Raw genomic sequence first — 26,097 nt, forward strand, 5'->3', positions numbered from 1 at the left:
ATTTGCAAATAACTGTTTAATCTGTAATTAAAATCTGGCAGCTCTCTTAAAAATAAAGACAGTTAAAATGCGTAGTCACTGGCCTGCTATATTGAATATGCAATTGCAAAACATTAAGAAAAGCATATCCTATTTATCACTTTTAATGAATCTTTCACCCCGGTCCCACTGTAAGCCCTTGATGGTATTCCTGTCATCCCATCCATATGCTTCTGAGAGCATTAACTGTTCTCAGGTCTGTGCATGCCTAAGTATAAAATCAAAATCTCTAGGTTTTTTTGGATCACATATAAGCAAGCCATACCAAAAAAAAAAAAAAAAAAAAAAAAAACCCAACACATTATCATTACCATATCCTCATTAAGATGATGGGCCTCTGACCATATCCTAATGTTTGCTTAGCAATCTGAAATTCATGTATGCGAAAGGAATTTTTCTTATCCTTTTGAAAGAAGAATGATAAATATTTATACAGCCTTAACTCTTTCAGGCAGGCATCGGATCGTGTTTTAGAAATGACGAGAGGCTGCTCACGATCTCTCTCGGCATAATTCATCTTTCCAATAGCTCCTGAGAAATGAATTGTAGATTTATCAGTATTGGACAGTTTTCTGCCTCTCTCCCCATTAAATATGCTTTGTCTTCCTTCTCTGAAATCCTTCTGAGTCATGGCTTTGAAAAGGGAGCCCCAAGAATTATGTCTGCTGTTCAGGCAAGGCTGCTCCAGAGGGATGCAGGAGGCCCCGCAGGACTGCCGACCTGTGCTGCTCAAGCCTGGGGTCCTGACTCGCCTGTAGCCTCCACCTCGTTAGCAGGCTTGGCAACAGTCTAGACTCTAAGCGGTCGTATATCTGAAGTGTCGCTTTCTAAAAGTCATTCCTGTTCTGAAGCAGTAATTGGATGGAGCCTCAAGACACTTCTCTACTTGAAATTAAAACTGTCTCCCAACTGCTTGAACCAACATCTCTAGTAGTAATGGTGAGCTTAGGAACGTGTCTCAGCTCACAGAGCTATCTTCTTACAGTAAATGGAAAATGCAGGAAATTCCCGAATTCACTCCCGGCGGTAGCAGGAATGCTATCAGCTGTATTGCCAATAGTAATCAAACTTCTCCAGCATATACACCGACTCTCAGAAGCTGGGTTATTGATCTGAGAACTCAAGGCTTGAGCCAGGTGATGGTCTTCATTTTTTCTTTCACATAGGTGAACCGCATCCCCAGATTGTTAACTCCTGTTCATTCATTCTTCATTCACCCTTTTCCTTTGGCAAACACGAAGCCCAGACTGTGTATCCACTCTGGAAGAGAAAGGAAGGAGCAGTGGTGTTGAGACAGTCCGCGCTGTCATGCTAAGGCTGGTCGCTGGTCCCAGCTGTGGGTGCTCCTGCCCCTGCCCCCGATGCCGCCACCACAGCCACTGCCAAAAACACCTTGCTGTCCATCGCAGGCCCTCTGCATCGGGACTCCTTGGGTCCTGCCTTCTCCGTGGAACTCCTCATTTAGAAACACAGGGTATGTGAGGCAGAAAGGGTCTTACAGATCACTGATTTTAAATCCCCCGGCTTTGTTTTTAGATGGGGAAACTGAGGCCCCCAAGGGAAATGATTTGCTCAAACAGCTAGTAAGTAGCAGAGGTGAAGCCGAAGGCGTCCCGATGCCCCGATTAGTACTCCTCAAGCTCATCTCTTGTTGGCTAGGGCCTGTCTTAGAAGGAAGGAAGGAGATTGTACCAAGGTACCCAGAAACGTTTGGTGAGATGCAGGGCCCTAGACTGGGACTCTGGTTGTTAGCAGAAATCTAGTCACCGACTGGGGATTAAAATACACAGTGCTTATGCTTTAAAAGGTGAAGCAGTATAGACTTCATAATGCATTAAATTTGCATGCCCTTTTAGGCAACACTTAAGGTGGAAATGGCAAGTGAAAAATAAAATACAGCGTGATCTCTGAAACAGGAGAAATTCAGTGGGAGAGAGGATGTTTAAAAATCTACTCTACCAGCAGGATGGAGGATGGAAACCAGCTCGTGAATGCTGAGTAGATCACCACATAGAGAAAGGCCTCTTAGGATTTAAGTGCTTTCCCGGGGTTTATTTTAACTGTACGCTGACACGTGCAGTACCGTGTAGCATTAAAATGTCTTACATTTAAATAACAGCAGTCTGCGCTGTTATTAATGGCTTGACTCTTCAGGGTCTCTCGGTTCCTGCAATACAGTAACTTCGCATCAGTTCGGAAGATCCAAACAGACCAGATAGGTTCAGTGGGGTTTTCTCAGCTACTCGGCCGGTTGGCTTGGTTTCCGCTATGTCGTCTTGGTAGCGATCATCTACATATGTGTAAACAGCTTTTCCTAGAGGCCCGCACAGACCTGGCAATGCTCAGGTTTCAGTAGACTGTACAATATTGTGTTTGGCAAGAGAGGCCATTAAAAAAGAAATCAAAGCAGCCCTCAGAACTAGATTCCTTTTTGAAAGGTGTTCCTGATAAAAATACAGCTCAGAATTGGACATTGTTTGGATTGAGTAACTGTGTCGTTTTCTCTCTCCTCCCCGCTCAGTCCTTCCCCCACAGTAGCTCGATAGCAGAGAGTGCATAGGATTACTGGAAGCTTTCATCTTTCTTGGTGATCACCATGGAAGGATATTTTTTTGTTCTTGGTTTATGTAGGATCTTTTATTTCTGGTGTAAATGTCATATAAAAACGGTAGCTACCGTGTTCACCTGTAACCTCAGTTTTTTCGGGTTGGTTTATACATATTTTCTCAGTGGTCTTTCATCGAGAGGAAATAGGGACGGGGATGGTTTTGAACCAGACCACTCCCATTTAAATTCCCCGACCCTGTATGCAGGCGTGTGCACACGCGCATGCTCACAGCTAACTACCGATTGCAGTAACATCGGGTAGAATTTCAGCTTAGCTTCATTAACTCTGAGACAGTGAAGTAATATTAAAAGGGGAAAACAGACTAGGTGAAGAGAAACAAATAGATCAATTTTCTTTAAATAAAGACATTTTAGGGGGAACTAGTCTCATTTTTTTAGGTTATTCATTTCCATTCCTCAGTATTATATACCTATAAACTGCATAGCAGGACTTGTATGTGCTTGAAGAAGCTACATTTTCACGGCAGGAGAGGAAATCAGAAAAAATCACTGAGAGGCAGGTGCGCAGTAATACGAGGAGGCTCTTTCCCTGCAGCCTGAATGCCTCGCCAAGAAAGCCGAACCGCTGGGGCCGAGCTCTCAGGGTCTCCCGGAGCTAAGCCAGGAAGGGGGGGTGTGGGGGAGGGGGAGCCGGGGAGAAGAATTGTTACTCAGTCTTCTTTAATGAGATGTATTGCCCACTGCTGAAAGATTGTGGCAGTGTCTTTTGTTATGCTAATTAGACACCATTAGAGCTTGGCTGTCTTTGATTTCTGTTTAATCCTTTCTGCTTCCCTCAGCCTCAATCCTGGCTGGCAAATGGTTGGAAGATGGTGGGGTGTAGTGCATGTGTTATTTATTGCTCACATCTATGCTGAGTTCTTTGGTAACAGGGTTGGTAACAACAAGATGTCTCTTACCAAAGGCAGTATGTGTGTGTGGGACATTCATTTTTGGCTTTTTAAAAAATGAGTTTGAGAATAGCTCGATCTCTGCCTTTTTCGTCCAAACACCATTGTTTGTTTGACACAAAATGGAAAAGGACAGAGTGGAAAATTAAGACGGCCTCCCCTTGGTTGCCTGGATTTCTCTAAAAACAACAAGCTTTTGGGGAGACTGTGATGGACCAGAAAAACGGAAGCAAGAATAATGCAAAGGTCAAAAAGAGGAATTTACCACTTCAACATTCCCACCTTTATAATTTATAGTTATGTGTGCGTTCTTTCCTAAAATTAAATTGTTGTATTTATGTGATTACCAAAATTATGAGTGTTTGTGGGGAGTTAAAAAAAAAAATTGTTTTTTTGAAAAAATGACCAGGATGGTCCTTTCTGAAACAGTAAAATGGAGAATTTCTGTGAAATCCTTAAAACCTAGATACTACTGGTTTAGAGCAGCCCTGTCCAATAAAAATGTCCTATGAACCACAGATCCTATATTAAGTTTTCTGGTAGCAACACTAAAAAAGAAAGAAAAAAAAACAACAGGTGAAGTTTATTTTAATAATATATTTAACTCAATATGTCAAAAGTATTTCAGCATGTAGTCGATATAAGATTCATGAAATAGTTTACATTCTTTTACTCACGTGAAGTTTCTGAAATCCGGTGTGTGTTTTGTACTGGCTTGTGTTTTATGGCGCCTCTCACTTGGGACTCGCCACATTTTAAGGGCTCCACAGCCTCGGGCCAGTAGCCACTGCCCGGGATGGTGCGGGTTTAGTGTAATTCCGTAATTCACTGCCCTAAAAACAATTGTCAGAATAAAATCCATGTTTCATGTTATGGATAAATATTATGAGCTGTAGGACTTTGGCCATGACCCTTAGTCTCTAATGAGCCCTAGTTTTCTCATCTATAAAATGATGTATTTGGACTAAATGATCTATTAATTGTTCCACCCACGCCAGCTCTGAAATTCATGATTTCATTCACATCTAGAGTCTGGGTGTACTAGAACTTATCCGTCCTTCCCTCTAATTTAGTATTTGAGAAGAAGCCTTCTTTCACCACAGGGAAAACTGGAAGGTGTCCCGCATACCATACCCATACCTTTCTTCCTCCCAATGTCTGGACCTTTCTTTGAATTCTTCTGAGGCTTGTACTGTTTTAATAAAGCGTTTGGTAGTGTTTAGGCTCTCTGCAATCTTTGCTTCGTACTTTTGGAATGAGGTTTTTGAGCAAAGATGTGAGGGGGATTGGCAAGTAATTACTGCACATTACTGGAATCACATAAACACCAAATCTCTAAAGCCCAATGGCCTTCCTTCTTTCTTTTTTTCTCTTTGTAATCTAGCTAATTTACTGTGTCATCAGTGAAACATAAATCCTAAAGACACTTTCCAGGAAGGTTGTCCGTTCCATGGTCCTGAGCTATAAGTGTGGTCACTTTCTGTGCCTTTAAGAGAAGCCCATCAAACAAGAGTGGCCCAGACATGCGGGGTCAAGATTGGCAGAGACCAATGTGAAAAGATCTGGAAGGTGGAAGGGCGTGGAGATTATCATTAAATCTTGGAATCAAACTTTAAATAAAAAAGGGTTCCGCGCGTGTATCTCGTAGTGGTCCCCTTTAGTCATCCCATTAATAAGATCTCGTGGATAGATATTACTGGCAATATCTGGCCTTAGGACTTGAGATAGCTTTAAATGTTGAGCACTTCGCTCCATTGCCTGGGCATTGTTGAGCTTACCTGGTGTGGGAAAAACAGGTTTAAAATACCTTGTGTCGGTCGTGTGATAAGAAGAGGCAACTCGTGGGGCGCCTGGGTGGCGCAGTCGTTAAGCATCTGCCTTTGGCCCAGGACGTGGTCCCGGTGCTCTGGGATCGAGCCCCACATCAGGCTCCTCCGCTAGGAGCCTGCTCCTTCCTCTCCCACTCCCCCTGCTTGTGTTCCTTCTCTTGCTGGCTGTCTCTCTCTGTCAAATAAATAAATAAATAAAATCTTAAAAAAAAAAAAAAGAAGAAAAGGCAACTCATTTTGGTTTGTTAAGAGAAAAGATCTCATTTCTGTGTTCTTAATACAGTTTAAAAAAAAAACTCCATAAAAGTTTTGTAGGTAACACCTTAGAATGTTCTAGAATACTGAAAATGTACAGGCAAGTGGTTAAAACTTGGCTGTTTCTTGAATTGGCAGTTCAGTAAGCACCCAGGTATACATTTCTAATGCTGAAAAGGATTGGGTTGGCATTTGTGATCTGTTTGCTGTTGAGAATTATTTTAACCAGACCAGCTCAATAAAGCACGGTTACTGTACTATTATTGTTGGCTCTCAACCAGCAGATGAAAACAGCTCTGTTATTAAGAATGGGATTTTACCTCTAAGTGAGAAGAGACTCCCTTTTCTCTCCTTTTTCTCTTGCTGGAGTGGGCACATGTCTGGAAGAAAACCAGCCAGCGATTGAAGAAGACAGGACACAGGGCTGTTGTTAGAAGAAATGTCATAGTGTGTTTTGATTCCAGAGATACCTTGCATCTGGTCTTTGTATATTGCATCACTGCTTTTGCAAAAAGTCTTTCTCCCCCCCACCCCCACCCCCCAATTTTCTTCATGTTTCTTCTGAAATGTGAGGAAGGAACAGTAGGGCCACTAAGGGACTCGTGGCAATTAACTGATAGGCATAGGTCAACTACTTCAAGGTATGGCTCTTCTACCTCAAAGGCGCAGTCTTTCCCTTTTGAATATATTTAGTCCTGTTAATAAGGAGAGCTAAAGAATATAGGTTTTTTCACCCAGAAGATATTCCTTTTCAAAAGTCTAATAAAATGTATTTTCAGCCATTGTCTAAGAGTCAGGTACGAATCAGCCCCTTTGAGAATCAACCGTCCATCCTCTCTCAAGAATCTTTAAGTAGGGGCGCCTGGGTAGCGCAGTCGTTAAAGCGTCTGCCTTCGGCTCAGGGCGTGATCCTGGCGATCCGGGATCGAGTCCCACATCGGGCTCCTCCGCTGGGAGCCTGCTTCTTCCTCTCCCACTCCCCCTGCTGTGTTCCCTCTCTCGCTGGCTGTCTCTCTGTCACATAAATAAATAAAATCTTTAAAAAAAAAAAAAAAAAAAAAAAAGAATCTTTAAGTAGACCAGCAAACTGAGGGCGAGCATTTTGAATTCGATGGACTTTGAGTCTCATTACTTGTTTTCTGCGCCATCATCATTTTTGACACACATTCCTGTGTCATGGCCCTTTGATTACAGAATGGAATTGTCGAGTAAGGATGATATTAAATTTTAATGTTATTGCTATTATTACTGTTGACTGTTTTTAGCATTAGTATGCGTGGTTCTTTCATCCCAGCTTCTGCAAGGCTGGAAAACAGAAGTGTACATAAACAGTCAGGAAAATTACCGTATACCCTGCAGACCCAGCATCGCATGCTCTGCCTGTTGTGAATGATGAATCAAAATGGAAAGGTTATCATTTTCATTAGCTAGGAAAGAACAAGACCATACTTTTCTCCAAGTGTAATTACAGTGGTTCACGGGCAACATTACACTGCAGTAATTAGTCTAAAGGTGTATGTGAGGGCAGGCATTCGCACAGACACTAGAAATATTATTTCAGAGTTTAAGGTCACAGCCTTGTGTTTAACATGTTCCAGGCAGCTTAGGGAAAAAAAAAAAAACTAATTTGACTGGAGCTAAAGAAAGACATTTGACATTTCCCAGAGTCATGCATTCAGAAACCAGTCAGGTAGAAAAATTGTATTTTATTATCTACAAAAACCAAGAAAACGAAGAAAAACAATAAAAAAAAAAAAGAAAAAGAAACCTTCAACAACATAGCTGCAGAAATCGCATGTCAGAATATTTTGTAGGATAAACGAAGATAATATTCAAGTTTATTAGGAATATGATATAAATAATTATGAGAGCTTTTGATATATGTGTTTTAATCTCCTTTTTTTTTCTAAGACAATTGGACAGAAAAATTAATTTCTGGGAACTCTTCAGGGAAAGCAAAATAATTTCTTTACCTTCCTGTAACTGTTGCAAGAAATAAATATTTCTCTTATACAGGTACTCAAATATATATCTGTCCTTTGTGAATGTTTTTTGGACACTAAGCTGTTATACGGAAATACTGAGATCTTTCTAACTAACCCTCCAGTAGAGATTGAATTGGAATTGTTTTCCAAAGCCTTATCTCAAGCTCCCTGTATAAATAAAACAGAAGTGAGACGTGGTGGGGTGGGGAGCGGGGTGGACTAATAAAAGATAAACTTTGTGTGAAGTTTATATTTAAAGTCATATATAGGAGTTCTACTTCTTGTAGCGCAAGGAGTCTTATACAAGTAACGTTTCTTCCCGAGGTAAAGGTAAAGGCCCACATACTCGAATGTCTTTGGTTAGTGTTGTGTTGTGTGCCTGCCTTAAAGCAGTTCTGCTCGGGGTCTCTCTTCCCGTCCTTACACAGCCAGGTAGGAACTTTCTGAGGACAAATGCAGAAATAGAGTGTACTCGAATGAGCATTCATTCAGCCACCAAATCCTGCTGGAAACCGCTGCTTTGTTAATGCAAGAGTGTTTCATGTGTGTTATTTGGCCATATGGTTAGAACTGATGTTTCTCACAACTTTGGGCACTTGGGAAATTTTAAGCATAGATGCGACACAAATAACACAGCTAGCTGATTATGTAATGTACTGAAAATTCTACCCAAAACTTGAATTTAAAAACATTCGTTTTTGTTTGTCACAGATGTTTCTGTACTCGAGGAAAAGCCGTGCACTGCAGACTCAGATCTGTGATGTTGTATGTCTTCTCCAGTCAGCACTTAAGTAGGAGGCGCCAGGTAGTGGGAATGGCTCCAAGACTTCCTCCTTTTCCTTCCACCCGTTCCTCTGAGCAAATCACATCTTGCTGGGCCTCAGTTTCCTCTCTGTGAAATCTGAGATTGCCGTACTTCCTGGTCTGTGTACAGGACTCGTGCGTTTATCTCCAGCCTTTATGGATAAATGAATAGATAACTAACCACGAGACCCTTTGTCCTGTCTTTCCAACAAGGCCTGGAAAATTGTACCAGGTGCGTTCTTTCGTATCCAGCTCCATGAGGTCACCAGTAATGCAGGATCTCGTGAGCCCTTTTTTCTACACCTTGCCTCACTTTGGTGATGCAGTCTGTGAAATGGAAGAAGAATGGTTTTACAAGACTTTTTATAATTCATTTTTCATAAAACATCCTTTTTTTTTTTTAAGTTTCATTTATCTAAGTAAACTCTACGCCCAGCGTGGGGCTTGAACCCACGACCCCAAGATCAAGAGTGGCGTGCTCTTCCAACTGAGTCAGCCAGGTGCCCTTCATAGAACATCTTTTTAAAGCTAGGTTCAAATGGACTAACTGAAGTTCTGCATGCCCTGGGAAAAACAGCTTTCTCCGTGGACCTTTGATGAATAAATGACGAAGTAGGACTACCTTGTGAGAGCGGTATCAGGACCAACTGCCAGTTGCAGAAGTCCTGACGAATGTCCGAAAGGTCAAACTTCGTAAAAGGAAACGGAGTTTCCCCCAGAAGTTCTTAACTCCCCATCCCAGGTTCCTAAACCAAAAATGTTGAAGAAATTAAATGAGCATTTAGTTAACCAACTATAAATTAAACACCTGTAAAACAAGTCAGAAAGAAAAGGGTTGCCTTTTTTATGATTCTAAAACAAGGGCTTTGTTGGGAAGATTTTGACAAGTTTCTTTAGGTTCAGGTCGCTTGACAGCTTTTTGAGAGACTTTGTAAATATTTCCTTGGTGGGTATTAGAGATCACATTACTTTTAAGTACAGCCGGAAAGTAGCTGTAATTTGCAGAGGGCTCGAAGCATCCATTAACTTGAAGGAAAGTGAGCCTGGATTTAGAGTACGTACTTCCTTCATTGGGAATCTTGTGGGCAGACCGGTCCTGAGCCTACCCATCTACCGCGAAGGATGACCTAGAACTTTGGAACTGAGAGGTCCTTTAAATATTATAACCCACTTCCTCTTCAGCCCAACTCTCCTCTTCCCACGGCCTGCCATTTATATTGACCTCCCCTTTTTGTGATGAGGAATGTGAAGCCCCAAAAAGTAGTCACATCTCTTTTATCTTAAAAATAATCTACTCAGTAGACCCTGTGTCCTCCCGCCTAGCATCCACTTCAGACACATGGTGGCCAGTGTTTTCAAATATCCCTCCTTGAGTTCTGCTGGAACTCCACACCCCTGCTTCTGACCATCCGTCCTCCCTCCAAGCCTCGCCTTCCCTCCTGTCCTTGAATGTTCCAGCTCTCTTGAAGCTGCCTCTAGACCATTCTTTGGGTTCACAATTCCACTAGCATCTTAATTTGTGCTACTGGTCACGATCTTTATGAAACACTTCATTTTCAGCCTCTTACGTATTCTTCGGAGTTTGTCCGTTTCTTAAATTACACAAGCCATCTTTGTGTTGACTTCTGCAAAGGGCTTGTCTAAAGCCAGTGATGTCACCTTGTACTCCTCTGAGAGAAGACTATCAGAATGTCCGACGACTGTAGATGTCACAGAATATCAGATGAGACATAGCAAACTCTTCCAGCATTTTCTGTTGGTAAGACAAACTGACCCCTACTAGTGGATTCTCTCTGCCTTTAGCACAATAGATAGCTGGGCCGTGGTTGTTCCTGTAGCTTTGCCCTTTTTCTCCGGGTGCCCTGCTTTCTGCTTCCAGACCGGGATGTCCTTGCTGGTTAGCAGAGGCATTCTTAGGCAAATCAGGATGGTTACCCTAAATCTTGTTTGTTATATGTGGGTCCTTAACCATGCTGGGTTATCCTGTGAGGTCGGGGAGAAAACAGTTGGAAAGTATAGGACGAGGTGGCTCGTTTAGAAAAAGATGTAAATACTACTGGGTATTTACCCCAAAGATACAGACGTAGTGAAGAGAAGGGCCATATGCACCCCAATGTTCATAGCAGCTCTGTCCACAATAGCTAAATCGTGGAAGGAGCCGAGATGCCCTTCAACAGATGACTGGATTAAGAAGTTGTGGTCCATATATACAATGGAATATTACTCAGCTATCAGAAAGAACGAGTTCTTAACATTTGCTGCAACATGGACGGCACTGGAGGAGATAATGCTAAGTGAAATAAGTCAAGCAGAGAAAGACAATTATCATATGATTTCTCTCATCTATGGAACATAAGAACTAGGAAGATTGGTAGGGGAAGAAAGGGATAAAGAAAGGGGGGGTAATCAGAAGGGGGAATGAAGCATGAGAGACTATGGACTATGAGAAACAAACTGAGGGCCTCAGAGGGGAGGGGGGCGGGGGAGTGGGATAGACCGGTGATGGGTAGTAAGGAGGGCACGTATTGCATGGTGCAGTGGGTGTTATATGCAACTAATGAATCATCGAACTTTACATCGGAAACCAGGGATGTACTGTATGGTGACTAAAATAATATAATAAAAAAATATTAAAAAAAAAAAAGATGTGAGGCTTAGACACAAACCCTTGGCCCCTGAGGTTCCTCACTATCACCAAGGCAGAGTTGCTCTCCCCACCCAGTTCTAACTGAACCCCCCCCTTCCTTAATGTCATCGGTGTTTCTAAGGTTACTGGAAATAGTTGATTCTCTTAAAGGGTGTATTTGATAGTCACGTCATTGCAACTTCACTCTTTTAAAACAAATATTGAGGAGGGCATTTTTAATTTGTTTTTGGTGTTTTAAGGGGACTGGAACAGATTGCCGCAGCTTTGGATCAAAGGCCCAGCTTCCTTATATCTCTTTTTGGCTTCCTGTCTTTCGGGGAACTTTTAAGAGCCTCACAGTGAGACAGAGTGCTTGGCTGAAGGGCCAGAAGAGGTGACGGGAGAGGTGTTTGCCACCGTAGATCACTGCACGTAGCTCTTTTCCTGCATCGCTGCAGCAGATTAATAGTTAAGTGCTCACTGACAAATAGTTCTCTGGTGGTTGATCAAGAGCCCCGCCCTCTAGTGCACAGCCTTCTCAAGGCTCTCGAACTCTGTGTCTACACGAGCTCTCACGGCTGCGACCTCCAGGGCCAGTGCTGACTACCGCTGTCCACTTTCATTCCAACAACACGGAAGAAGCAGCCTACCTTTTCAGTGGCTCCACCATCTCGTATTGTTGCTAGATTCATTTCCCGAAAACTTAATGTGAGATGAAGTGTAATTGCAGATTTCCTTAAGAACCATCGACAGACACTTATCCTAAGTTATAAGCAACTCATACTGTGACATGTGTACAAACATGCTAAGTTTTCCTCCAGAAGAATATACTTCAGTAAAAACCAATATTCATCAGTCTTTAAGTAAACAGAATCGTTCCCGTTCAGAGGAGAAGTTGGGGAGACTTTCTTTGGTTGCTACTCGATTTTTAAAAGGGATGAATGTTGCAGGAACGTTCATTAGTTTTCAGGTAGTGAAGGAAGTCTTTGATAAGTATCATCCTAGAGACCTTACAACCTTTGGCCAAGGGGGCTACGTTTTGAACAAGATAGTAAAAAAGATAGTAAATTATGGTGTGTTTAGGTATTGGCATCGTATGATGGAGCGGGGAGTTTGGTGTTGTTTTGTTTTTAATTGTTAGGTGGTCTGTTAAGTGCAGCTCTGTTTACGTTTCCTAAATGCTAACTGCCCGAACATGGTGACAAGTCCCTATATATGAGAATAGGGACTACTTTTTTGAAATCTTCTTGTCGGTGTGCTTTAATACACAGAGTTGTATTTATCACGTAGCGAAGGCAAAAATAATTCTAGGCGCAATCATTCAGCACAGCTAGTTGCTAGTACATCAGACGTTTTGACAACCTTGTTAAAAAGAAGTAATTGGTACTTTAAATGTTGCATTTCACCGTGGACAAAACTTGGAAATGGTAGAATTTTGTCGACTAGTCACATTTCTTTAACCCGTGTTTTGGTTGATTTGAACTTCTTGGTTATTAAACATGCACACTGAGATCATAAACCTAGATCAATCCCGTGGAGAATTAGCGGTCCCGTATCTCTGCGGTCTTTCCTCTAAAAAAAAAAAAAAATGAATACGGGGTCATGGCTGCCACAAAGAAGACACAGTTGCTTATGAGAGAGTAAATGTAGATAGTAAGTAAATAGCTATAGGAATTAATCAGTAATTTCAGAGTTATATGCAATGTGTGAAATGTTTAGATGCAAGGACTTAATGACTAGTTTTTGAGGCATTTTCTTTAGTGTTACATCCCTCATAACTCAAATTAATGTTTATTACTCCTCTTTCCTATTGCCAAAATATTTTCTTGAATTTGGATTAGAAGCAGCTTGTTCTGGCTTGTTTTGCAACGTTGCTTCAAGAAACCAAGTGATACTTAGAAGATTTTTGTATGTCTTAGAAGCCTTAATTATCTTACGTATGTTGAAGGAGGAAGAGAAGTTTTGTTTCACAGTTATGTAATTACGAAAATAAGATTTCATGCTATGCTCATTTTATATTAGTGCGTAGATAATAATGTCTTTCAGGAAATTTGAAGTAGTGGTTCTTATATTAGCTGCTCAGTAACTAGCAATCGAGAGTCTACTTTAAATCCAAGAGGCCACTGCTGACTGATCCAGAACTCTTTGGGTCAGCATTTTGTTTTGGATTCTTAGGTGTTTGCCCTTATCTTTCCTTTTTTTCTCCCCTTCTCTCCACAGATTGGCGAAAGACAACAAGTGTTAGTGACAGAAGAATCTTTTGATTCCAAGTTTTATGTTGCCCACAATCGATTCTACGAGCAGGTGAGAGACACTTCCTCATTCTTACACTTTCTCTGAAGTGAGAAAGGGCTGTGAGTAAATCACTTTAAGCAAAAGGAACTTGAAGGAGGGGAAGGTTGTAGAGTCTTGTCGCAGCAAGGCTGTTTTATAGCGTCGAGCCAGCTAGACGGACAGGGGGCTTATCTCTGTGGCTTAGTCTACCAAACATCCTATACACGGGAGTAAGTGCGTGTTCGTCCTCATTGATCTGATAGACCGGGACCAGCCTTAGGCTTTGGGAGTTTAGAACAGGCAGTTATCGCTGCCAGAATGCCCCCAGCCTGGCCGAGGAGAGGGGAGAGCCCTGTCCAGGGACAGGAAGGACGTCTGTGACATCGGCGTGGAAGGGCGGGGATTTCCTCTCACTGTCCCGGCGGTCGCTCAGGTGGTCGGCCCGTCGGTTGTTTTTTTAGTTTTGTTTAGTTGGATTTTTTTTTTTTTTCCAACTTCCACCTTGATAAGAATGCTGGGGGCAAAGGGAAAAGAGTCTGTTCCATGGATTCAACCCAAACCATGTGGCCAACTCTGGAGACCATCAAGAGGATCCAAGCAGCTTCACCCTGAGAGTCCTCTTCGTGGGCCGGCGCGAAGGGCCCCGCACTCGCCAGCCGCCTTGCCCTCCCTTATCAGCTGGCCTGCCTTGCCACACCACTGGCCAGCCCGGCTTCTCTTTCAACGTTTGGGATTCTCCCCGGGTAGGGGAGTGGTTCGGAAGCCACTGAAGAAAACAGAGGGCTTGCTCCAGGGGCCGTGGCCCTGGAAAAGGCCCTGGAAGAGATGGGCTCTCCCTTCCTCCACAGAAACTCTCCCATGGCCATAGGGATTTCGTCGGTCACTCCTGGACTCTCTTCGTGTCTCTTAATACCAAATGTGTTTTCCTGCTTTTTTGTTCCTTTCTCATCAAATGAAAAGTGAAATTATTTTTCTGTGGATCATGGCTGAAATTAGAGCTCGGGAAGCATCTTTAGGCCAGTGTGGGCAAGTCAGGGTAGGGGAGGGCAAGGGAAGCCCCCGGCCCACGTCAGAGGGCTGGAGAGACTTCCCGCACTGATGCTCCCCGGGGAATAATCCCAAAACCGGGTCCCGGGGTCCTCAGGAAATGTGGGAGGAACTTCTCAAGGCCCAGACTAAACATGCCCTATTCCGTACCCAGCAGAAACTACAGTTGAGGAGGGGTTCCCAACATTCCATGCTGGAGCTGAGTTCCTTCCCCATTTTCCATCTCATTAGTTGGCTCCAGAGAGCCATTTTCCTATTCAGGCCAACCTGCTCAGCCCTGGGGAGGAACTCGATTGTATTTTGGTCGCCTCTTCCCTCTCTTTTCTCTGCCATCTGGGTTTCTGCCTCAGCGGGGAACTTTTTTCCCCTTCATTTTAAAGGCAATGGCATGCCTCATTAGCTGTTTCCTCCAATTTAAAGCAGTCGGGCTTTTTCCAATTATTAAAACTGGAGGGGGAAAAAAACACTGAGCCCTTCATTCAGATCAAGGCAGCAGATCAAGGAGAGTTATTTTTCCCCAGAATAGTACCACATCTCCCAGGGACAGTTTACTCTAGAGATTTTCTTGTTTTATAAAAACCGATTTAAAAGGGCTTTCATATTCTGATACTAAAGCTCTTTTAGTTCATGTGCTTGCTGTGAGTAATTCACCACCCAGGTGACCTTTTTCCTATACTTTGATGAGGCCGTGGACTCCGTGGTCATAAAAAAATCAAACTCCGAAAGACCAAGATCTGGCTTCGCCTCCCAGAGAAATCGGCTGTGGGGCCCTGGCTCGCATCCGACTTGTTTGTCTCTACGACAAAGCCTATCAAAGATTTCAGAGTGATAATTTTTCTAAATGAGATGAGCTCCAGAAGTGAAGATCGTATCTAGATATCAAAGTATTACTGGATTGGCATTAGTCTGTTTGTTTTGGATCCTAACTTGACAAGACTGGCCAGCGGCTGAGGCGCTGAAATGGGAGTGTGAGGGAGACACACGGCGTGCAAACGTCCTCCGGGTCCCCGAGGAGGGGCCATTTGCTCGAGGTAAACAAGTGCTTTTATCAGAAATCTCGAGTGGAGAGAGACCATCTGACAGTTTCCTGTGAACTAGCCCAAGTAGCCTTCGGAGCCGCCGAGCCCATGTGGAGGTAGACGTGACAAACGTACGCATTTCATAACAGGGCGAAAGAAGTGAACGGGAGCTGTTCGTTAAAGGAGTCACTTCGCTCCAAACACCAACATTTGGGCAATCAAAAAGGTCGCTTTAAATATTCTTCCTCCCCCCTCCCCCCGCCCCAAATCTCAAGCCCACGCTTACACACGCACACGCGCACACACACGCGCGTGCTCGTATGCACAAACATGCAGGCCTTTATTGGAAGTGTCTACTCAAACTATTATTCTGACAGCTGACTTGGCAGGTACTAAAAGTATAAGGCTTTCATCAGTGTTGTCTCAGCTTTCTTCATTGCATGGGACAGCCAGGAGCAGAATATCAAAGGCCTGTCCAAAAGTGACTGGCTGATTGCTGGGGGCTCTCTGGGGTCTGCCTGCCACATGCCTTAGGACAGCAGGCGTCCTGCAGTGAAAGAGCATTGTCTCCAGCCTGGGAGCTCCTCCCACAAATGCCTTCCTTGCCTACAAGATCTCCAGATCCTCGAGCAGCTGGAAGATGGAGCCTACTCGGGATAGGACCTCAGGACAGAAGGAAAGATATTTGGGGGCAACTGGGGAAGTCTGAATAAAGGATGGATGTTGGTAAATAGTAATACACGAGTGTTGGTTCATTCATTGTGACAAATGTACTCATGGTAGGATAGTCACAATAGGAAAACCGGGTATGAGGTATCCAGGAATCCTCTCCTTTCTTTGCAGTAATTCTATAATTTAAAACTGTGTTCTAAAATTGAAAGTTTATTTTTTTTTAATTAAGCCTCCTGAAATTTTCTTTAAAGGTTTTAGTGCCAAAGAACCCCACATTCATGGGGAAAATGATCGAAGTGGACATTTATGAATCAGGCAAACATTTTATGAAAGGGCAGCCAGTATCAGATGCCAAAGTATACACGCCGTCCATCAACAAACCATTAGCAAAGGGAGAAGTCTCAGGTTTAACGGAGGTGAGTAGAAGACGCTTTTCTGTCTATCTTGCTGGTAAAACAGCAGCTGTAGAAGCACAGAGATTCCAGCCCGTGTTTCTGTTATCGTTTACAGTTCCCTTTTTATGTATGCATGAGGCTCTACTCCTTCCTGACAGATTGGAATCTGAATTAGAAAGATGCGTGTTTGCGGATGCCTTCAGCTTTGCTTCTCGGCCTGTAGAGGGAATAAGCCATTGCTGCTTCTAGGCTAGATGCGGAGGGCAAAAGGCATCATTTTCAGGGGGAAGATGGAACACTGAAGACCATCTGATCCAGTGTGTTTCTGTGTCAGGAGATCCCGAGTGGAAGGGGGTGAGGAGAGGAAGGTTTTCTTGCTTTACAAAGCTGTTGGTAATACAGTAAAAGCCTACGGTTAGACAGGCACTAAAGCGTGTCAGTGTGTGTGGTGAGGGTGCCTTTCTCCAGGGTGTTCGTTGAATATCTGCTTTAGTCATGTGGAGTGAAAATTAAACAATTTTTTTTTCCTTTCTATAAAAAAGTAACCTGACCCCTCTTTTATACCTTGGTGTAAATATGGCTGTTTGCCAATCTCTCTCTTACATTTCATTGAGCTACAGTTGTAAAAGCTGATGGGGTGTGAAATGAAAATGTGTATCACATTTCTAAGCATCATTTGATGTCCTTTCTCCAACACAATTGTTAAGCACTCAAAAAAAGTCGGCAGCAATGACTTCACATACGGAAAAATGAGAAGCGATATTTATCTGGCCATCCAGTTCCATGATTGTTTGAATATATGTATTATCTTTCCCCTCAAAATAAATTGCCAGGGCATGTTAATTAAGCGTCGGGCATAGTGACAAAGAGGGTCCTGTTATCTGTATTCTCACTTACTGTGGTGATGGACTCTGGTGTCCAAACATGAGCGACGCCTCTTGTGAGCCTGACAGGTGCATGTGAAGGATCTGCGGGCACAGCCATCTGACTGATAATGGGGTGACGCAGGCTAGCCTTTGTCAAGGCCCTGCCAGCTGTGTGTCATCCCGCTCAACCAGGAGTGAACTCTAATACTTGATAAGCATAGCCATTCATGGTTGCTGCTGTTTAAAAAAAAAATCCTTGGGGTTTGGGATGGATGACCAGGAAGGAACCATAGATTCCAGAATTTAAATTCTGTTGCTTAGAGATTTGGCTTCTGATGTGTTAGCTAATACTTCGAAATTTTTAAAGGAAGTTGGCTTCTTGTTGTTGTTGTTTGTTTTTCTACAGAGCGTGTATTATAAGGTTGACTTTAAACCACCACAGTGAAAAGGATTTCACAGCAAATGGCAGTAGTGGGCAAACGATCGTTTCACAGATTTCATTCCTTCAATGCACGTCTATTGGAAAGGATAGCATTTTGAAACATTATCCTCAACAAAGAAAAGTAATACCCTTTTGTTAGTTCCTTGACTATCCTGTTATTTGCTACAAGGGCAGCGCCGCTTAAATTCTGGGGGGCAGCCTTTTCCCCTCCCCCTTCCTCCCTCCCTCCAGCCTGGAAAACATGTTGTCATCTGTTCTACCAGCAGCCCTTCTCCACCCCGGGCTGTCCCAGCAACTGGTTGAAATGAGGAGGTCACTTGTGGACTGGTCCTCCCCGGTTTCTAGGAAGAGGCATGGCCACACGCATGAGGCCAAAGGGTTAGGACTGTCGATTCGGATTTTTGCATCAAGTGAAAATCAGGCAAGTCTTCCATCACCATTTGTGACTTCCGCTGCATTACTGAGCATAGCTTTACACTTCATCACTTGTCAGCTCTTAAAGATATGCCAAGCTCAGGGTCGAAAAGCCTTCTTCAATGAATTTGTCCTTTGGTTAGCAATGTTTTTGCTGATGATATAAGCCAAAATAAATTAAGCAGGAAGAGAACAGCTTCCATTTTTATAGAGTGGAGCAGTGGATGGTAGAGGTTGTAATCATGTTTCAGACACTTTGAGGTCTTTGAGCACCGACAAAGGTACTGGAACTCTTGAGTGCAAAAGACCAGCTTACCTCCTTCATGGATGAAGCATGACCCTGGGGTCCGACAGACCTGAGTTGCATCTGGACTTGCCAATTTACCCTCGCCATGCAACTCCTGAGCTTAATACTAATGTCTAGCTCACAGGGTCGTTGAAAGGAGTCCATTGGTAGTATATGTAAGCCACCGGGTACTATTCCTGGAACATTGTAAACAGCTACCAAGGGATTGTTTCCCCTTTCCCATAAATCTGGTTGCATCTAGAAAGAGCAAGCTCTGAAGATGACCTGGTACTAATAATTGTTGTTGTGTTCGTTGTTTTAGCCCTCATCATGCAGTACACGCTGTATGGGGCTAAGCGAGGGGGGTTGGATTTCTGTATTACGATCATCTGTTCAGGACCAGAGGACCCATCCCATGGGAATGTGTTTCTGCGTTTTGTAGGCTTTTCCTTAGTTTTTCTAGAATGGTGACCTCCCCTGTACACTTTGTAAAGAAGTCTGAAAAGGTCAAAGCATCTAAAGCAAAATATGGTGTTAAAAGATTATTGTCCATAGTAAATACATTTACCCTCACTGAGAATTTTATGGTTCTTCTATAAGTTTTTAGACCGATGCTACTTTAGAGTCATTTTGTCTCACTTTAGGCCCTGTTGGCATCTTCTGATAAAACTGGTGAGAGGTAGAATAGACTGGGGGAAGAAGCACAAGCTGGGTGGGCACCATGAGATCCAGATTAGAGCATTCTGGCATTTGCGGTAACAGACTTTGTGACCTTCTGTATATCACTTAGGTTCCCTGGACCTCAGTTGTCTCTGAGATTCTGTGATTGAAATAATCTATTTGACAAAAGTGGATTGATTGCCTACCCTGTGGCAGTGCTTTGAATTCTATAAATATTAATAGATATCAGGCCTTGTTATTTTCAGATAATAATAAGTAAATGCCCACAACATGATGGAAAAGGAAAGCAATAATAAAGTTAAAAGGTTACTGTCCTCGGAGCGCCTGGGTGGCTCAGTCAGTTAAGCGTCTACCTTCGGCTCAGGTCGTGATCCCAGGGTCCTGGGATCAAGTCCTGCATCCGTCAGGCTCAGCAGGGAGACTCCTCCTCCCTCTCCCTCTGTTGCTCCCCTGCTTGTGCTCTCTCTCTGCCAAATAAATAAATGAGATCTTAAAAAAAAAAAATGTTACTGTTCTCTAAGAAATTATATGCTAGTGGAAACAGCATATAGTAACATCTTTTTATGATTATTCCTGTCTTCTTTTCAGTTTGGTTAGAGGAATAGAGAATTCGAAGGCGGGGGAGATAAGAAAGAGCCAAAATTAGTCTGTTTTTAGGGAAGATGGGAGGGAGCAGAATGCCACCTGTAACCTAATAGGGAACATTTCTAAGTAAGTACCGTTTTAAGGATAATTAATTTTAGAAAAAGGTTATATAATAATTAAACAGTGGAAGGCATCATGGAGTTCAAAGGGATCAATATAAATCAAAGAAAGGGGAGATCATGAACTTTTATATGGAAAGTATCAGGGGGCTTTGTTCTTAGGAGGAAGAAAGGGACACATAACGTTTTCATAGATGTTCTCGGATAATAATTCTCAAGTGTGGTCTCCAGACTTGCAGCATCAACAAGTCTGAGAACTTGTTTAAAAGGCAAATTCTCAGGCTTCAAACTGGACCTGGATCAGAAACTCTAAGAGCAAGGCCAAGTAACCTGTTTTCTTAATAAGCTCTCTGGGTAATAGTGATGCATGCTCAAGTTTAAAAACCCCTCTTCCAAGAAAATGATTCTCAAGGGGAAAAGAGTGTTTGCTATTTATAAAAGCAGTTTTAATTTTGTAATGTAATAATGCCAAATTTCTACACTTCCAACATCCCCTTGGGTGGGATGGCATCCCCTTGGATGGTGGAGATTGTCTCATCTGTGTATTAATAATTCTTCAAAAGTGGGTGTAAAAATAATTGTGGGGACACACAAAAGTTGCATGTGTGTGGGAAGGGGGTATTTAGTGGGAGGGGCCAGAGGCATAGGAACTGTGAGAAAAAGCACAATTTTAAGATGTTGGCGAGCAGTGATGTTTTTGCCATGCTCCCTCATAGAGCCTAAATTTGTGGTAACATAACCTGTGCAATGTGATGATCATTTTATACCATTGAAGTTTCCTTCAAAAATTGCTCTGCCGTCCAGTCATGTCACCTGAAGAAAACCTGCAGGGAAACAGGGCCTGCTATCAAATGATAATATGAATATTGATAATATGAAAAATTACCCAAGAGCCATCATCAAAAGTATGATGAGGAGTTGTTTTGTTTTAACTTGGTTATGGAAAATTTGCATTATAGCAAATTTCAAGCATAATATAAAAGTAGAGAGAATAGTATAATCATTTCACATACCCCTCACCCACCTTTAACATGTGTAACTTCTTTCTTCCACGCTGAAAATTCCAGCTCCCGATCACCCAACATAAGCACTCACGTGCTTTATCCTGTAATACTCACTTAACTGTCTAACAGTGACCATACCAGTGCCATCACCAGCACTGTGATTACTGAGCACAGAGTTTAGTTGTGGTGGTGGTGGTGGTGGTGGTGGCTTTGCAGTTGTTTTCATTGCTGGATATTTCCCTTGAGGGATGTACAGGCGGATAGTGGTTTTAAAGTGAGCTGAAATCATTCCTCTCCATACAGCTATACCAGCCAATAAATATACTCTGTTAGGAGCATTTGTTCCACTTGGTTTTCAGTTTTTTGGAATTTTAAAAATTTAATTTTGTTTCAAAATTATGTAAAATATTTTACAAAATCAAATCTACGGAAGTATGTTCTGAGAAGTTCACCTTCTGTCTTCTCCACCCTGTTTCTTCTCTTACCTATTTAAGGAATTTTGTTTGTTTTAGTTTTCAGCTTATTCTTCCAATGGTTTGCTTTAACAATATAAACAAATACATGTACATGTAGATAAACTGTAGACACTTTTGCTGTTTTTCACTTGACAGTGTATCTTGACAGTTACTGCCTAGCAGTATATAAAAATTCAATGAATGTTTTTAATGATTTTTGTTAGGCTTTTAAACAAAATACATGAGCGTCTGTATTGTTCTAGTATCTAAGTTGAATAATATTACCCTGTATGAAACCCAACATCTTTTAGTCAAAGAAAAGATAGGCGGAATTACCTCAAAGTATTTAGGTAGCCAGAGAAACAGTAGGCCAGTCAGAGGTGAGGAGTGGTCAGCCACGAGCTCAACACCGTCTAGAAGCCAACAGTGGCTGTGGACACCTGCATCCAGAAGAGAGGATGCTTTGGCCATTGGAGTTCCAAAACTCTGAAGACTGTCCCTATTTGGGAATGAATGCTACTAGTTACCTTAGCCTGGTACCGTTACACATTTTTTTTCATTTACTTCCCCTTGTTGTGCCCATGCTTACCAGTCAACCTTGTGATTATAATTTGCCTTCCTATGCATATCTGCCCACAGGAAGAAAATAGATTTATTCAGCCCTCTGTAAGGATGCTGTTAATAAATTGGCATCCTAATTTTATATACTGGTCTCCTTTGTCCTGTCCTTGTGGTCTTTTCTGTAGGTGAAGGACAGTTTCTGAGCTTTCAAGGTTGTGAGCCAAAAGCTCTGGGCCCCGTGAAATTCCCCCAGGTACCAAATGCCACCTCATGTGACCTCTCAACAGGCAGCAAGGGATTTTTTCCTCTCTTGGTACCCACTCGGCCATTGGCTAAATATCCCATGCCTACTGCTGTGACCCAAAGCCAACGTTCACGGAGTGCTTATTATAGGCCAAGTACCGTGCCAAATACCTTACACGCGTTGACTCCTAACCTTAGGAGGAGGAAGGTACGGGTACTCTTCTTCTCTCACAGATAAGGGGTCTGAGCATCCGTAACTCAATAAAGAACTGAAGTCACAAAATTAGAAGGTGGGAGAGGCGAGCCAGGATTCATATGCAGTTCTTCCCAACTTGCAAGCCTATGTTCTTGTTTTTGAATTGTGGTAAAACATACATGTACATAAATCTGACTATCTTTACCATTTTTAAGTGTCCAGTTCAGAAGCGTTACGTACTATACATTCACACTGACGTGCAACAAATCTCCATGACTTCTTTCATCTTGTAAAACTGAAACTCCATTCCTGTTAAGCAGCTCTCCCCCCACCCCTCCCCCAGCCCTTGGCAACCACCATTTTATTTTCTGTCTCAATGAATTTGACTACTCTGGGTACCTTAGATAGGAGGAGTCATACAGTATTTGTCTTTTCCTGACTGACTTATTTCACCCAGCAGAGTGTCCTCAAGGTTCTTCCACATTGTACCATGTTCCCTTCCTTTCAGAGGCTGAACAATATTCCAGTATATGTGTCTCTGTCCGGTTACCTGTCAGTGAATACTGGGGTTGCTTCCACGTTTGGGCTATTGTGAATAATGCTGGTATGAATACGTTTGTACAAATACGTCTTTGAGACCTTGCTTTCTGTTCTTTTAAGTATATACCCAGAAGTGGAACTACCATAGCATATGGGAGTTCCATTTTTAATATTTTTAGGAATCACCAGACTGGTTTCCACAGCAGCTGCACCATTTTACATTCCCACCGCCACTGCACAAGGCTTCCCATTTCACCACATCTTCATCAACACTTAGTATTTTCTGGTTTTTTGGTAGTGGCCACGCTGATAGGTGCGAGGTCAGGCCTGGTTTTTTTCAGCCCAGGCTCATAACACCTTTCCCTTTGGAGTTGCAAGAGTCTTACTGATTACTTCAGGTTGTTAGTTTTCTTCTTTATACCAGTGCGGGCTTACGCTGGATCCAGAGAGAGAGAATGGTGAGAAAATGGACAATATTAACCATCTTCTCTGTGTTCTGTGGAAGGTGGTATTCAAGTTATCAGCCTGTGTTAGGAAGGCAGGAGAATATGAACACTACCACTGCTTGATCAAGGCCAACTAGTTTTATTCCTGATGTTCTTCTTTTGTGGCCTATGTTCTAACAAATCACTTGAATCCTACCATTTCTAAGATCGATACTTAAGAAGTCAGAGCCATTTTGTGCCTGAATCAGAAGAAAATTCTCTCTGATTCCAGACTTATTAAGTAGTGAGTTTTATTCCAAAGTTTTTCTCTTTTTGAGTTTATTCCTAGTAGGAAGGGATTGCTTTAAAGAAAGTAGAGGTAGGGAGGCTTTGTGAAAAGAGCTCGAGATTTGAAGTCTCTCTCGTTTTGGGGTTCAAATTGGAATTACACGCTCCTCTGCTCCTGTACAACTTCGTCGAATCACAGTTTCTTCATTTGTAAAATGGACACTATTGATCCGCAGAGGATTAAATTAGATAATGTGGACAAAGGACCTGGTGCATCATAGGTATATTAATATTTGATAGAGGGATTCAGTAAGTATAGTTTTAAAAATCAGTGATTTCCTGGGTCTTGATTTTTTTTTTTACTTCAGTTTCTTTTTCTTCATTTTTTTCTTTAAAGGTACTTTACTTCCATTGGCTTTCTCTCTACAGTATTGTACATCAGTTAGGAACACTGATGCTGGATTCTGATTATGTGGGTCTGAATCTTTGTTTCACCACTTACAAGAAATATGACCTTGGGTAAACTACTCTTCCTCTCTCCACCTCCGCTGTCTGCTCTGTAAATGTGGATAGCAGTAGTACCTGCTTCATGGGATTACATGGAAATGGCTTAACGGTCAGTAAAGGTTGGCTACTCTTAATATTATCATTATTAATCTGTGATGCATACCAAGCAATGAAGCAGAGAAGGTAAAAATTGCCCAGCCTTTATCATTTGAAAAATTGTCATTGGGGCACCTGGGTGGCACAGTAAGTTGAGCGTCCAGCTCTTGGTTTTCGCGCAGTTCGTGATCTCAGAGTCATGAGATCGAGCCCTGCCTCAGGCTCTGTGCTCAGCGTGGAGTCCGCTTAAGACTCTCTCTCCCTCTCCCTCTGTCCCTCCCCCCTGTGCGACATGCGCATGCGCTCTCTCAAATAAATCTTTAAAAAAAGTTGTAATCATCAGCTGTTGATTTCCTACAAAATGGCAGATGAAAACAGACAAACTTGGCGGCTCCCCCACATAATGAGAATAACAAATCAGCAGAGACTCCATAGCAATTTAATAGCTTTGGCTGTTCTTCCTGACAGACATTTCTTTCTCTTTATGCCTCTTTTTAAAGGAGAATATTCTAGAATGGAGGGCTGGACCTACCATTCTGTTTCTCACAAGTGATGGGAAGGCTGCCCCAGGGTGCCTGGCTGCCACCTGTTTCTCATCTGTTGCGACTTTGATCCCACTAATGGATTCACTTGAGCAGTTAGATAGCTCAGCACCAGCACAGCCGACTGCACATGGAAAGGAAGCAGAAGTTTTAAAGGGTGGCATGGTTTGCCTTCATTACCAGACAAAGGGCCAGCAGGATATTCAGGTGTACTGAGTTTTATGTACAAACCATACTAAATTTTCAGAGCTCTGACCCTTACAAAAGTACCATTAAAGTGCTTTCCTCTTCATCTAACATTCATTTCCAAAACCACTGAAGTGAAAGGGTCTATTAGTTCAGGGCCAGATTTGAAAGCACATGAAAACTGCATTCATGAGGTTAAGAAATGGCTTAATAATTAAGTTAAAACAGTTGAAAGTGGGTCTAATTTCAAACAGATCAGCTAACCGTGTTAGAAGCAAATGAGGGTGTGTTCCTTCCTATTTTCTTTCCCACCCCTAAGATATTGGCTCCAACCCCACGCGGTTTTTCTCGTTTCTTTTTTTTTTTCCTTTTAAACTTTATATAAGATTGACTTCTTCATTGCCCGTATGTTAAATCGGTGTCACACACCATGAAAACCATAGTACATTTGATATTTTGTCCATTTCTTTCATTCTGCACCCAATTCGTGTCTTTGCCCACCCATTAGGACGTAGTTGGGTGTCGCCGTCTAGATACATAGATTTTATTCCGTGCTGCTGAGCTATATAACTTATTGGACATTACAGCTGAACTCATGTGATGACGTCAGTTCAGGATGCGCTTAGTATGTTTGCAGTACCTCTTGTGCACGTACTTGGTTACCGTCCAGAGTATCATCGGAGCGACCTGCCGTTCAACAGTTAGCTTTCATTCCTCTTGCATCACTACTTGTGCAGCCACTGATGGTAATTTCCTCTTCCGGAGGCTTGGCGCTGGGGCATGGTGAGGGGAACTGCATGCGTCGAGGAACTGATTGGGCTGTCGTCGTAATAATAGCTCCCAGTCAGCGAGCCCCTCCTGTGTGAGTGACATTAAGGGTTTTTACCTCTATTACCCCAGTGTATTCTTGAAGCCTGGGCCAGGGCAGCTAAAGCACAGGATCTAGAAGACATGAGCACTGCTATGCTTGCTCACGAAGAGGCATCAGAGGGAGGACTGGGGCAGGCGTGGACCCGTCGTCCACACTGCAGGAGGGAGTAGAAGGCACAGCGAACTGGAGGTTAGAGGCCTGGGCAGACTCCCAGAGCAAGGAAGGAAAAAGACTAGGCCCCTGAGACTGGACTGTTCGCACATACGTCATGCGGTGGTGCCTGGTGTTTTAGGGTGGGTTTCAACAGTTACCCACCATAATGTTATC

At 42.7% G+C, this 26,097-nt stretch overlaps 1 protein-coding gene across 13 annotated transcripts in view; it reads left to right on the forward strand.

Annotated features, from left to right (window-relative positions):
* Positions 1 to 26,097, forward strand: part of CDKAL1 (CDK5 regulatory subunit associated protein 1 like 1) — an 811,149-nt gene that overhangs the window by 577,761 nt on the left and 207,291 nt on the right. For all 13 annotated transcript variants that reach the window (XR_007191477.2, XR_007191478.2, XR_007191476.2 and 10 more), the window contains 2 exons: positions 13,277 to 13,360; positions 16,320 to 16,484. Coding sequence is in view for 10 of the 13 variants with exons in the window: in XM_048225746.2 (XP_048081703.1) it covers positions 13,277 to 13,360; positions 16,320 to 16,484 (249 nt within the window). In the remaining 3 variants the exon portion in view is untranslated. The remainder of the gene's footprint in view (positions 1 to 13,276; positions 13,361 to 16,319; positions 16,485 to 26,097) is intronic.

The sequence above is a fragment of the Ursus arctos genome, unplaced genomic scaffold (genome assembly GCF_023065955.2).
Source record: "Ursus arctos isolate Adak ecotype North America unplaced genomic scaffold, UrsArc2.0 scaffold_31, whole genome shotgun sequence".
Taxonomy (NCBI): domain Eukaryota; kingdom Metazoa; phylum Chordata; class Mammalia; order Carnivora; family Ursidae; genus Ursus; species Ursus arctos.